Genomic DNA, 13,312 nt, shown 5'->3' with positions numbered 1-13,312 from the left:
GCAAACGGGTACCCGTACCTGTACCCGGCCGTACCAGTACCCTACCCGTACCCGGCCGGGTACGGGTAGGGTATGGGTACGGGTAGGGTACGGGTATCGGGTACCTGATTGCGACCTCTGGGATGAAGCCATGTTGCAGGCGTGGGTAGGTTGAGACAAGACGTTGGGAAATGAGTGACAAACAGTTACACACCAGTGACTCACGGCCTACCCGTACCCAGCCGCACCAGGGTCGCAAACGGGTACCCGTACCCAGCTGGGTACGGGTAGCCGGGTATCGGGTAGAGTACGGGTATCGGGTACCCGATTGCGACCTCTGCCAGGAGCCCATGCTCACCGCGCGACGGCCGCCGATTGAACTACAACAGTTTTGTTCCATGCGGCAGAGCGATATCCACCACCTTCCGCCGACAGCGCGAGTCCCCCTCCACTCGCGTGACGCTCGTATTACCGTCAGGTCCCACCGCCCCGACCCTGCATCCTCCAGCTATCGTAGCTCCTAGTGATCGCTCGCTTAATGATCTTGTCATCTTTTATTCATTCGTCCGTTCGTTGTGCTGCTGCTGCGGTGCGCCGCAGGCAGATTGGGTTTGTCGATCAGCTCAAGGTCACGCACAACTCGGACATCTTCATCGGCATGCACGGCGCTGGCCTCACCCACCTGCTCTTCCTCCCCGACTGGGCTGTGGTCTTCGAGCTGTGAGTTCCCCGTAGCCCCGCACGCATGGCCACCTATTTCATCTCCTGGTTGAATAAAGTGCACGAAAACTTAAGATTTCTTGAACGGTTGGGAAGCGTTGAAGAGTACTTGAGTTAAGTTCTAGATTCTGATTGTTGTCACCTAGATTAAAAAAAAAACTGCCATTCCAGGTTTTAACACAAATAATTACAAAAACACGCATCTGCCACTGTTTTTACGTAGGAGAGCATTAGTGAGTACCAGTAGTCCCTTTCAGGAGGATGCTGAGTTGGAATGTTTGGCCACTTTCTCTTGAAGGAGCATTTGTATTTGGGAGAAAACCAGAGTTACCCAGAAAGAGGCTTCGTAAAATCCGGTTCACAAACCATCATGCTCCCCTGCCATCTCGTGGCCACGCCGAAGCCCAGCTGGTTTGCCAGTTTCACAACATTTATAGCTTCGTTCACGTTGCCCACTGTGTAGTTTAATTCGCTTGTCCGGTACCGTCTTAACAGCCATTGCTGTGTTCTCAGGCACTGCAGCCGTAGGTGGTGGTAGAGTATTATTTTTTGTATTATTATTTTATAATTGTTTGCTGTTATACTTCCTGTCTAGCTCGGTGAGCCCTACCCCGGGTGAACAAAGATCCCCCATATAGCCTTAACAGACTGTAGGGGCAAGTGCTGTTAGCGAGCACCTATGAAGGCCGGAACGGTACACGAGGGGGTGGGTGGCCAGCACCACGCCCGACCGCCTTTGTCTCCCCAGTGACGATGTTTACACACCGCACCAGGTACTCATTTAAGGCTGAGTCGACCTAGGAGAAGCCCAGGACCGGTTCAGATAATCGTCACTGGTGTTAGCCGTGAGCGGGAATCGAACCCGGGTCGCCAGGTTCATAGCGCAGCGCGCTAACCGCTACACTACCGCTCCCCACAACCCCCGGGTGAACACACACACACACGCACACACACACACACGCACACACAAAAAACACGGCCGTGTGATCCACCAATTTGGTTTAGAGGGGTATGTCACTGTACCCAGCAAGTAAATGTTTTTGATTGTCTTTTATAAGGCAGGGAGCTTGTGTCGTCTTATTGTGTACCATCGCAGGACACCCATGAAACAGGGCCCTTGCTGCTGAAATAAACCATCCATCTGAATCGAAATATTATTATTACTTATTTATTCTACTCTCGTCTTTGTACACAGTTGCTACTGTTTCCAGCTACTCCGCGATCAGTGTACCTCACAGACACACGCAGGAGGTGACAATGCGGAGGTCGTAGATTTTATTATCCCCCCCCACCTCCACACTTCCAATTAGCACGGTTGGCTACATGCGGTGCGAAAGATGTTCAACATACACACATACAGAGGACTCTGTGCATTGGGCAGTAATATGCATAACACACGAGAGGGGGCTGTGAGAACGAACTAAAACAGATGCAGTTTGTTAGAACAGGATGGGTTTTTTAAGTGCCTACATAAACCACTTGGGTGTTTGAGACAGGAGTAATGTACGTGTTACTGCGCAGGTGAGAGAGCTTTGCCGAGCTAACCCCATGCCTCGTGGTCCCACCCAGCCACAACTGCGACGACCGCCACTGCTACATGGACCTGGCTAACCTGCGCGGTGTGCACTACATGACCTGGATGAAGGAGAGCTTGGTGTTCCCGCAGGACAAGGTGAGTCTCAGCCACTCGTGCGCCCGCTCTCGGCTCGGCTTGGAAACTAAGTAGGGTTGAGCTTGGTTAGGCGTCTGGATGGGAAGTGTTTGGCTGTGTCAGACTCGCGAAGGCAGCCTTTACAATTCATCATCGTCATCATCCACTGCTGGATTAAAGCCTTCCCGGGCCGTCTGCATCCCACGCCGGTCCGCAGGAATCGGTTGAGAAGTTCAACGCTTTTGTGCTGTTGTTTTCATTTCCTTCCAGGGCCACCACCCTACCATGGGGGAGCACCCGAAGTTCACCAACTACTCGTTTGACGTAGCCGAGTTCATGCGCATGGTCATTCTGGCGGCAGACAAGGTCCTCCACCACCCCAGGTGGCCCGCCCAGAGACGGCACGAAGAGCTGTGACCTCGGCTGACGCCGGCCAGCCGGACATTTTTTTGTCGGGGACGCCGTGGCAAGGCCAGCCGCGCGAGCCGCACCAGAAATCCAGCTGGCCGATCGGTTTGTTTCGTCAAATTCCAGAAGGACGTTTTTATTGTTTCCCCCCCCCCCCCGATACATTGTGAGCCATTCCAAATCCAGAAAGCTTCCATTTCAAGATGGGAAGGTCTCATCAAAGCGGCGTGTAGATGGTCTCTCACGGAGGAGGGACATCAAATTTGAGCAGGTTCAGTTGTCGACTACGGCTGGGAAGTTTCTGAATCTTGGAAATTGTAATCAGAGCAACATATGATGATGCTGCCTGAATCCCAGTTGAATGCAGGTATTTGTCTAAAATTATATTGTTTTCATACTGAAGTTCCAAAGGGAATGACATGACCTGATCAAAGAAGTATGAATGATATAAGATGTTGATTTATTTAACTGAATCTTTGCACATTTGCAACCAGATTTATGGATGTTTTACTTTAAAAGCCATGTATTTAGTTTTTGTCATGGAAGTATCTTGAAAGTATGTATACATTGTTATTGTTATTTTGGTGGCTTTTTGGACCAGGGCGAATGTTTTTACTTAAAGTAAACAAAAGCGTAGAAAAGAACGTGAGAACTTACGTAAAATGGTGACGGCACTCCCGGTTTTACCCACAAGCCTTTGCTCCCCACTCCTTTGTCCCGCACTCGTCCTTTCTCCCACCCTCTCCTAATTCCTTATGCATCCCTCGGCTAACTGCTGTGCACTTATGCCTCGTTTTCACGACCACTGGCAACCAGGCCTTGCCGAACCAGAAACACGGCAACACCAGTCACACTCCGTGCCCTGTGAGGCTCTGTTGGCTTGACTTCTCACCCCCATATTTAGGCAACAATGGAGAAATTATCTTGAAAAAGACATTTGTTGCTCTCCGATGCGTATCAGGTTTTTTGTAACCCCAACGTTCCGCTTCACGTTGCTCTGGGAGTCTTCCTCAGGGACTTGTAAGTTGCGCGTGGCGGGAGCGAAACGTCGGGATATCGCGCCGAACGGCGCACGACGCGACTCCGAAAACACGCCGGAGAGCCGTGCAGCACGACCGCGAAAACTCACACAGCAACCTTGCTCTGTTGGTAAAATTCCAGAAAGCGAAAAGGTGACATTTGACAAATTCTAGATTTGAAGCTTTGGTGACTGCAAGGATTCATACTCTTAGGTTTTTTCGGTAAAGTCACGTAGGTAAAAAATAATATTAAAATAATAATACATGAAAATATCTAAATTAAATCACGACGTTTCGGAGGCAACACAGACGGAGACTTGTGTTGCCTACGAAACGTCGTGATTTAATTTAGTAAATTTAATTTATTATTATTTTATTATTATTATTTTACCTACGTGACTTTACCGAAAAAACTTAAAACATTTGACTACTTTAAGGTAAAATAGTAATTCCTTACTAGTTACACATCGCCACTTATTTAAGTTATCACAGCCGGGAAATTTTACCGCGTGATTTATCGGTGCACACACACGCGTACGTCCCCATTTCCACGTTCACCCTGTGACAGGGTCCGCCCCGGATGAAAGTGTCGGCCCAGGCTATCCTGAAAGATCACAGCGGCGTTCGTCACCGACCGTAAGAAACGGGGGCAATGTTTAGTCGTTTTTTTTATTGCGACTCAACACGAGCTCGGTACAAAGCACCGGTCACAGTACAAGGGTGGGGGGTGGGGTGGAGGGATGTGGGGTGGAGGGTGAAGGGGGGTGGGGGGGGTAGAAACTAAACGAGAAAACCCGGGGGGGGGGGCTCCCTGCCTCCACCCCACGTGGGGACCGTGCGAGCGAGAACCTGAACGCTTACGTGGGGAGGGGAGCGCGGGGGGGAAAGATGAAGGGTGCCACGGTGGCTAAGAGATGTTAACTCCCTCGCCTGATATACAGGAGGTCGTGAGTTCCATCCCAACCCTGACGCCTGCATATTTGAAGTTTGCGTGTCTCTCTCTCCCCGTGGTCGCGTGGGGTTTTCTCCGGGTTCTTCGGTTTTTCCCTCCACATTTAGAATCATGCGTTTAAGAGTATTTGGCTGCGATACATTTCCACGTGATTAAGCCACTTCGTTGAACTATCATTTGTGGCCAGGTCGCTTCCGAAAAAGAGCCACAGAGCTATGTGGACCTTTCGTGGTAAAATAAAAATTGTTTCGTTTTAACTAAAATAATGGGGGTAGAGAGGGGGCTGGGAGAGAGGGGGAAATGGTGACATCGATATTTGTGTAGGCAGGGCAGCGCATTCGTGCAACGTTGACCCCCGACATTCCAGTAAATGTGGAATGTTGCAGGACAACGTAGGGGGGCGGTCGTTGGTCCAAGGGTCCCAACCACAGCGCTGTATGTTTATGCGGCGCGTGCACCGATTGCACGAATACATAACCTTGTTTAATGTGTAACGTGATGGCTGCTCTCGTGAACTTATACGGGTGGACAACAGGTTCGTTTAAAATACCAACGGGGTGTTTCTAGTTTAACACGGACGCTTTCGCGACCAACATTATCCATAAAAGAGGTTTTTGGGTTAGATCGAGTAGATGTAAATGTGTCGTTAAACCCGCCACCACCCGAAACGGTCAATTAGTAAAAAAAAATCGCCACAAATCTGGCTGTCGCCTGATGATGCTGGTTGTAATTACCGTCGAAACGTCGTACTCGAATTGTAAATCTTGTGGGTTTACTCTGACAACACACCGGTGTGTTGTACTAGTAACGAATTGGCGTGTTTTGTTAACGTGGAAAACCTAATTGGCTGTGTCGGGTGGTGGCAGGTTTAACGACACATTTATACCTATTGAACTAACCCAAAAACCTCTTTTAATGGAGGGTGTTTTTTTATTGCTGCTGACTAAGGTTTAATGCGAAAAGTCCGTTGCAGGAAAGACTGAGAAACAGATCTGTCAGCGTTCCTGCCTGCCACTGCAGGGGAGGGGGGCACATTGTATTGTGCCCGATTTCATCATATCAGAAGCGAAGCAGATTTGAGCCTGAAATAGTCGGTCACCAGATGTCGCAGGCTTGAGTTGCAAAGTAACCAGGAGATGCCGGTACAGCGGTGGGTCCTTGAATGTATTTGTGCGGATCTTCTGCGTATTGTCCCCTTGCCTGTGTGTGTGTGGGTCTTCTCTGGGCGGTGCCGTTTTCTCCAGTACGTCACTCCTGGATAGAATCCACCAACATGTCCCAATATATAAGACCTGTCCTGTTAAGAGTGTTGCATCGACAGCCAATCCCATTGTTTACAAATATACTTTCGACCCCTAATCGGTCAGATGCTAAGCAGAATTGATCCTGATTTAGCGCTACGATGGGCGATCGCCAAAGGTGAAACAGGTGGGGCATAGGCTGCTGTGGGGCTATGTTGTTTTCCTGTACTATGCTCTGACGTGCATGCAGCCTGCCTTCTCCGAACCCGCAGTGACCAGGCAAGGGTTCCTTGCTTAGGCCCTTGCACACAGGGCCGAGTGTCGTTCAGCAGCCTTGAAAAGGAGTGAAAGTATCAGGATAACTGGCGGCCGATATGCCGTCTTCGCTTTCTTGACTATTTGATGGCTGACGGTCGGGACGTGAGAGCGTGCAACCCTGCTATTATCCGTCTCCAGCCGGCACAAAGGTGACTGATCACTGGGTTGACAATCGGAAACGAATTACTACTCACCCCCCCCCGCCGCCCCCCTCGCGAAATCACGAGCTGCCAAAAGACATCTTAATTTACTTTGTGGGGAATTAGGTTTGTGTCTCAAGTAGGATGCGGGGGTGTCACAGGTATTAACAGCATAAAGCACAGACGTGGAAATAATCCAAACTTGCACGTGAATTGAATATGTTTCTCTCACTTGAGATCGGGACATATATATTTATACCTCTGTTACTCGAACTCATTGTAGGAGAGTGAATGAGAACGGAAGGATAACCTGGTGCAGGTTCAGGAGGAGAGACGGGCGTTTAATTAGAACAATCCATAAAGGGGACAAAATGATGTGAATTCGCCACTTTCCAAGATGTGAAAACTCCGACGACGGAAGCGATGGAAGTTTGCGTGTTTGGGGAAAGAGGCCAAGAGGCAGAAAGAGAAGGATGCCGCTTGACTCAATTGACGGAAGGAGCCGTGCAGTGAAGAATCGGCTCAAGATGGGACAGGATGAGAGGGAAGATTGAGACAAAATCTGCCATGGGGAAGTGGAGTAACGAAGATAAAGGCTCCTAAATTTCGATTGAAAGCTTTCGTGACTGCAGGGATTCATCTTCTTGGTTCTTTCGGTAAAGTCACGTAGAAGAGAAAGAATAAAATAATAAAAATAAACATAATAAAATACAATTCTCACGACGTTTCGGCCACAACGCAAGCAGCCGTCCTCAGGTGAAGAACAGGTCTGTCAGAAAGACAGTGAAGAACAGGTCTGTCTTTCACCTGAGGACGGCTGCTTGCGTTGTGGCCGAAACGTCGTGAGAATTATTTTATTACGTTTTATTTTTATAATTTTATTATTTCCCTTCTACGTGACTTTACCGAAAGAACCAACAAGATAAAGGCTCCTGTTTGGAAGTGTAAACCCAGCCGATGAATTAATGACAGTTGAATTGTTTAAGCAATAACTTCTTCAAAAGCAGAAATTGTATTAGGAAATTGAGGCCAGCTGAGCCCAGGATAAATACACTTGTGTTTTACAAAGGAAAGTGTGCATTCTTTACTTGAAAACATTTTAAATTTCTCATGCTTTATTTTATAATATTACGTGAAGTGTAATAGTACTTTTAAAAAATATATATTATTGTACTTTATAATATTTACGTGAAGTGGAATCGTATAATGGGGCAGCAGAACTTTTGAGAGATTCGGTGCATCTTCGTGTTTGTGTGTGTGGAGTTTTACAAAGAGGCAGGGTTACCACTACGGGCCTGGTTGGAGCTCTCATTCTCCACGCTTGGGTGTTCTTAAAGCCGCGCGCCCACTCAGAATTTAATCGGAAAGTGTGCAAGTATAATGTCTTTTAATAAAGTATATTTTGTACAGCACAAAATCAAGATGGAAATGTTATTTCGTGCGTGTGTGTGTGCGGTGTGAATCAAGGTAATATTTATGAAACTGTTAACGTGAACGTTTAGGGCAGACGTTTAAAGTTTTAGATAATCAAATCTGTGCGCAATGAAAACTGAGCGAGTTTGAGCGTTTCATCTTTGATAATTGTTTTTTTACCCTTTTATCTGGCAACAAAACTGACACCTTTTTTACAAGGAGTCATGTTTGCACAGACCACAATACCTGCAGTCATAATGCAAACAAAAAACATAACTCTGATAATGAATGCACTGTCCTTGAAGTTGATTGGTCCACACCCGAGACAGCTTTCCTTAGAGCCTAGTCTCACATGGTGTTGGACCAGATGACGCCAAAAGGCGCACAATTCAAAGACAATGCACCACCAGAGTATGAGAGCTCGGGTAAGCATTTACACCATTGGAACCTCATTTGCCAGTAAAAAATATATATAGAATTGGTTTTTTACCCTTTATGACTGCAGGTATTGTGGTCTATGCAAACATGACTCCTTGTAAAAAAGGTGTCAGTTTTGTTGCCAGATTAAAGGGTAAAAAAACAATTATTTTTTTTACTGGCAAATGAGGTTCCAATGGCGTTTCATCTTTGTTGAGGGCTCTGATCTACAGGCGTGGTAAATTTAGGCCGTTTTGTCTGCTTGGGCTGACTTGGCCATGAGATGGTGGTCAAGCAGATACTTCCCATATATCTGTGTGGAGCTTTGTTATCCCCCTCGTAAGGAGCGGGGGTTTCCCCGCGGGCGCTCCAATTGCATCCTAAAAGCTACAGAAAAATGACATGGACAAATATCCCAATGCAGGATCTTCCTCAATAAAACCCTTCAGATTCTTGGTTCCTTCGGTAAAGTCACGTAGAAGGGAAAGAATACAATAATAAAAATAAAACACAATAAAGAGAGAGAAAAGTGAGAACTTTATTATGTTTTATTTTTATTATTTTATTATTTCCCTTCTACGTGACTTTACTGAAAGAACCAAGAATATGAATCCCTGCAGTCACGAAAGCTTTAAATCGAGTAAAACCTTTTCAGGCACGGTGAGGTTTTCCCAGGTACATAATGGGAATAATTACTGTCTGTCTCTACCCAATCGCACAGCTCCAATGAAAAAAACAAAATGATAACACTGCGATCAAAATATAAAATCACATCAAAGGTGTTCGGTTCATCCGGCTGTTTTTGATCTCAGATTTTCTCGACTGTGAGTCCATTTGACGCAGCTCCTCAGGGGCGATTCGACTCGAAGGTGGTCATCGTGGTCGGTGCCATTGCTGCCTCAACAACTCGGCCATCACTCCCTCCTGCCCACACCCTGAAACTGCTAAAAGTCACCACCTGCCCTCCAAGGTGCTGCTCTCCCTTGCAGGTGGCGTTGACGCTTGCTTACTCAGGAGAGCATCGCCGAGTCTCACGACCCTTTCCAAGAGGGTCCTGCCAAGCTTTCGCAGATGCGGGACGGCGGTTGCTCCATGCGTTTTGAGTAATTTTCGGGTCATTCTTTTGTAATCATTTTGACCGTGAGGACGGCACGCAGTCGCTTACCGTTTGCGAATGATATCGGAAAGGATCTTTAGTGGTACGTATGTACATATATTGTTCTCTATGTTGAGCTTCTTTTGCACCATACATGGGCAACCGTGTTAACCGGAGGCGCGGTACAATGCATCGACAATGCATTCATCAGGGTGGCCGCTGCACAGCATCATCGCCGTCTTCGTCATTCAGTGCTTTGGCGGGGGGAGGGTCGGTGGACCACACGCGCGATTTGTGAAACTCGAAAGCACGTTGGGCCTTTTGAACTGGCCGGGAGATGGAAGAACAGCAAAGCGAGTTGGGAAGGTGGGCTAATTAACCATTGAGCTCACTTCCCCGGAAAGATGTCGCTGTAGGCGGGAGGGGGAGCGCTGTACGGCGACGACGCGCAGTCGCCGTCGTGGCGACACGACTCGGCGTACCCGGGCAGCGCCACGTCGCGGTCCGGCCCCGCGCGACCGTTGCCACCGAGCGCCGCGGGGTTCACGTAGAACCCGAAGGGCGGGAAGGCCGCGAGAATGGAACTTCCGCCACCGCTCTCCGTATCCGCGGCGGCGTTCCCGCCGTCGCCGCCGCCGACGTCGTAGCCGTCGTCCCGGTCTCGCCGTGCCTCGGCGAGCTTGTACTCGCGCGTGGCGATGAGCAGCGCGAAGCCCAGGAGGCACTCGATGCCGTTGAGCGAGGCCGAGATGACAAGCACCGTGGTGTAGCGGTGGAGCACGCCGCAGCCCCGTCGCCAGCCGCCGCCACCGCCGCCACCGCCGCGCGTGCACTCCTCCTCGTACTTGCCTGCGCGCAGGGGCCCCGTCAAGGCACGGTTACGAGGTGGCCCAGAGATAATTCATGGGAGGCAAGGGCCTAAGCACGTGCACTAATACCCCCCGGTTTACGTCGGTGGGTGGGTGGGTGGGGGGTGTATGCGTTCCCGATGGGTGCGACGACGGATATCGAAACGGCGTAAAGCGAAGCGCTCTGCAGGGTCGGTCCGGGGGGCGGCAACCAAAGTAAGAAGAATAAGAGCCATTTTTGTTGTTGAATTCGGTCAACAAAAAACTTGAATATATATCAAGAGCTGCCGATCGTGCGTGAATTCTAAACGGTGGGTCATTGACAAATAATGGACACGAAGCAGCAGTCCTTTGCAGAGCTCGCACACGGCTCCGGAATCGCGGGTAGCCGACCGCCTGGGGTAGGTGGAGGCGAAGGCTGAGAGGTGACGATTGTGTCGACGACGCGAATCGGGTCGCGGCGTTAATGGCAAAGCGACGACGTGTTTGTGAAACGGCGTAAATCGGGGTATCACTGTATTACATATTGCGACAGCAACATCGAAAAGTTACAAAGTCAACAAACATTTATTCACTTATCTATGTAAAATTAACACGCTTATTCGACTCAAGCTAAACCTTAAAGATGAGAATGCACCCAACAGAATGAGCCAACTTGAGTGAGAGCCACAATGTTGTGGAAGCCTCCAATTTCACGTGAAATTTTTTTTATTGAAACTAGAAATGTTCGAACACTAAAACTTGAACACGTGTTCACTATGAGATCTCTTTTACCAGTGGCAAAATATAATGGAAGGTTTTTACCCTTTTAACTGGTACAAAACTGACACCTTTATTCAAGGCATCATGTTTGCAATGACCACAACACAAGTAGTCAAAAAAGCAAACAAAAAGAAGCAACTCTGATAAGGATGATAATATGCACTGTCCTTGAAGTTGATTGGCCCACACCCGAGACGGCTTTCTTTAGAGCCTAGTCCCCATTGGTGTAGGGCCAGATGACACCAGAAGGCGAACACGTGTTTTTGGACTTGACTCACGAGCAATGTCGTCAGTTTATGAATCACACATTGACGAGCATGCACTGCAACTGGGGTCACTTTGGTCAAATTATTAACCAAAATGACAGTTACTAAGACTCCCTTACAGTAGCGTGCCGCAGGATAACACATAACGTGATTAGATTAATTTTAATAATGTATCTTGATCTTTCGCCTGTACGTGAACTTGCCGAATGATTTTACCAAATCACTCTGAACGTGCCCCGATATCGTCAATAGCTCCTAAGCGAAGCAGGGTTAAGCCACTTTGGTACAGGACGGCACGCACTTGAATGGTAGAATGACTGTGAATAAGAGGTCGCAACCGGGTACTTGATACCCGTACCCTACCCGATACCCGGCTACCCGTACCCGGCCGGGTACGGGTACCCGTTTGCGACCCTGGTGCGGCCGGGTACGGGTAGACCGTGAGTAACCGTTTGTCACTCATTTCCCAACGTCTTGTCTCTTCTCACAATTCAAGTTCCTAGAATCAACCCACCCGCGCCTGCAACATGGCTTCATCCCAGAGGTCGCAATCAGGTACCCGATACCCGTACCATACCCGTACCCGGCCGGTACCCGACCGGGTACGGCCGGGTACGGGTACCCGTTTGCGACCATGGTGCGGCCGGGTACGGGTAAGGAATCAAAACCCGTTTGCGACCTCTGCTGTGAATAAGAGGGGTGCTGCAGGCTGGGGCTGCAAGTTGGCCAGGCGATAGCAGCGAAACAAATAAATCGTGAATCCATCTGTGCAGCTTTGCGTGTAACCTCTCCCCCCGCCCCCGATGCGTAGGCTTTCTCTAAGGTCTCTGGTTTCCTGCCATATGTCACGCGCCTATTTCGTGGCCAAACGTCCCAATTGAGAGCCCTCCGAAAAAGATGTTGTGACCTGTGGATTTCCTGCATAAACAAAGGAAATCATTGTTGTTATTATTGTTACCGCGGGCAACTAATTATCGTAATCAATCATGGCCCTGTGGATATACCACCACGAACGGACGAAAGCCACTCGCCACGACCTCTCTGAATCGACGCCGCGCGTCTCGTAGCCACCGAGCCTCACGACTGCCCCCACCGCTCCCTCCCCACCACCGCCGCCACCGCCACCGCGCCACTTGCCCAGTGCCTTGCTGAACGCCTCCCCGTCCAGCACGGTGCCGACGAATGCCGCCAGCACGGCCATCGTCACCATCGTGACGCCCAGCAGGAACGCGCCACCTCCGGCCGCGTGGCCCTGCGCGGCGCGGGGGTCACGCGCCTCCCTCCCGCGGCGGCCACGGCGGCTCCTGCGGCAGGCGTCGGTGCCCAGGCAGCAGAGAAGCGCGGGGCCGGCGAGCGAGGCCAACCCGCCCGAGTAGAAGCCACCCGCCGTGACGTCGAGACGGAATCCGGGGTCAACGAGAGCTCCCAGCAGGTGGCCCTTGACGCCCGCGGCCAAGCAGGCGGCGGCGCACAGCGAGAAGAGCGCGGCGACTCCGAGCGAGATGCGCCACCGCGTGCGCACGGAACGCGCCATCGCTCGGGACGGGGCGGGGTGGGGTCTGAGCCGAGCACAGGCGATGGAGGCCACGAGGCGATGGACCGACGATGCGTCGAGTCATCGGTCGGTGTCCGTCGTGGTGCTCGTGACGTTGAGCAAACGTCTTGACGTTTTGTTGCGCACCTCCGACTCGCACGGCTGCCTAACGCACGGTCCCAGTGATTGTGGTTTCCAAGTGCAATTTACGCAAATGGCACGGCAGTGTCACGCTGAGGCTTGTGGAACGGTCAAAACTCTATGCACGAGACGGCGCAAAGAGAAAGTCGATGCAGACTCGACGATGCGACACTTGTCGACGAAGACCTGATTTTGTCATCGAATTGTGCCCCCCCCCCCCCCCAATTTGTTACAGCTCATAGAAACGACGACGACGACGATGCTGCTCGTGGTCACTGCACCTGGGGGCCTCTCTTCCCATTCCTCTGCGCTCCCTTCCAGCCGGGCGCTCTCCGTGCGAAGTCTCAAACCCCCCCCCCCCCTCGTTCACCTTCGAGCGCAGTCGTGAAGCAGAGCGATGCTGTCCG

The 13,312-nt window shown here is 50.2% G+C and overlaps 2 protein-coding genes across 4 annotated transcripts in view; one reads left to right on the top strand and one right to left on the bottom strand.

Annotated features, from left to right (window-relative positions):
- Positions 1 to 7,845, top strand: part of EOGT (EGF domain specific O-linked N-acetylglucosamine transferase) — a 38,387-nt gene extending 30,542 nt beyond the window's left edge. For all 3 annotated transcript variants that reach the window (XM_078610521.1, XM_078610520.1, XM_078610522.1), the window contains 3 exons: positions 580 to 699; positions 2,269 to 2,371; positions 2,621 to 7,845. In XM_078610521.1, coding sequence (XP_078466647.1) covers positions 580 to 699; positions 2,269 to 2,371; positions 2,621 to 2,767 — 370 coding nt within the window. In that variant the 3' untranslated portion in view covers positions 2,768 to 7,845. The remainder of the gene's footprint in view (positions 1 to 579; positions 700 to 2,268; positions 2,372 to 2,620) is intronic.
- On the bottom strand, positions 7,801 to 13,312 carry TMEM271 (transmembrane protein 271). The gene is made up of 2 exons (XM_078610526.1): positions 12,368 to 13,312; positions 7,801 to 10,203 (listed from the first exon to the last, which is right to left on the bottom strand). The coding sequence occupies exons 1-2, from the start codon at positions 12,762 to 12,764 to the stop codon at positions 9,743 to 9,745; spliced, it is 858 nt and encodes a 285-aa protein (XP_078466652.1). The 5' UTR covers positions 12,765 to 13,312; the 3' UTR covers positions 7,801 to 9,742.

This window comes from Lampetra planeri, chromosome 34, assembly GCF_965212315.1.
Source record: "Lampetra planeri chromosome 34, kcLamPlan1.2.h2, whole genome shotgun sequence".
Classification (NCBI taxonomy): Eukaryota; Metazoa; Chordata; class Hyperoartia; order Petromyzontiformes; family Petromyzontidae; genus Lampetra; species Lampetra planeri.
The sequence above is the reverse complement of the archived record's forward strand: the minus strand, read 5'-3'. Positions and strand labels throughout refer to the sequence as shown.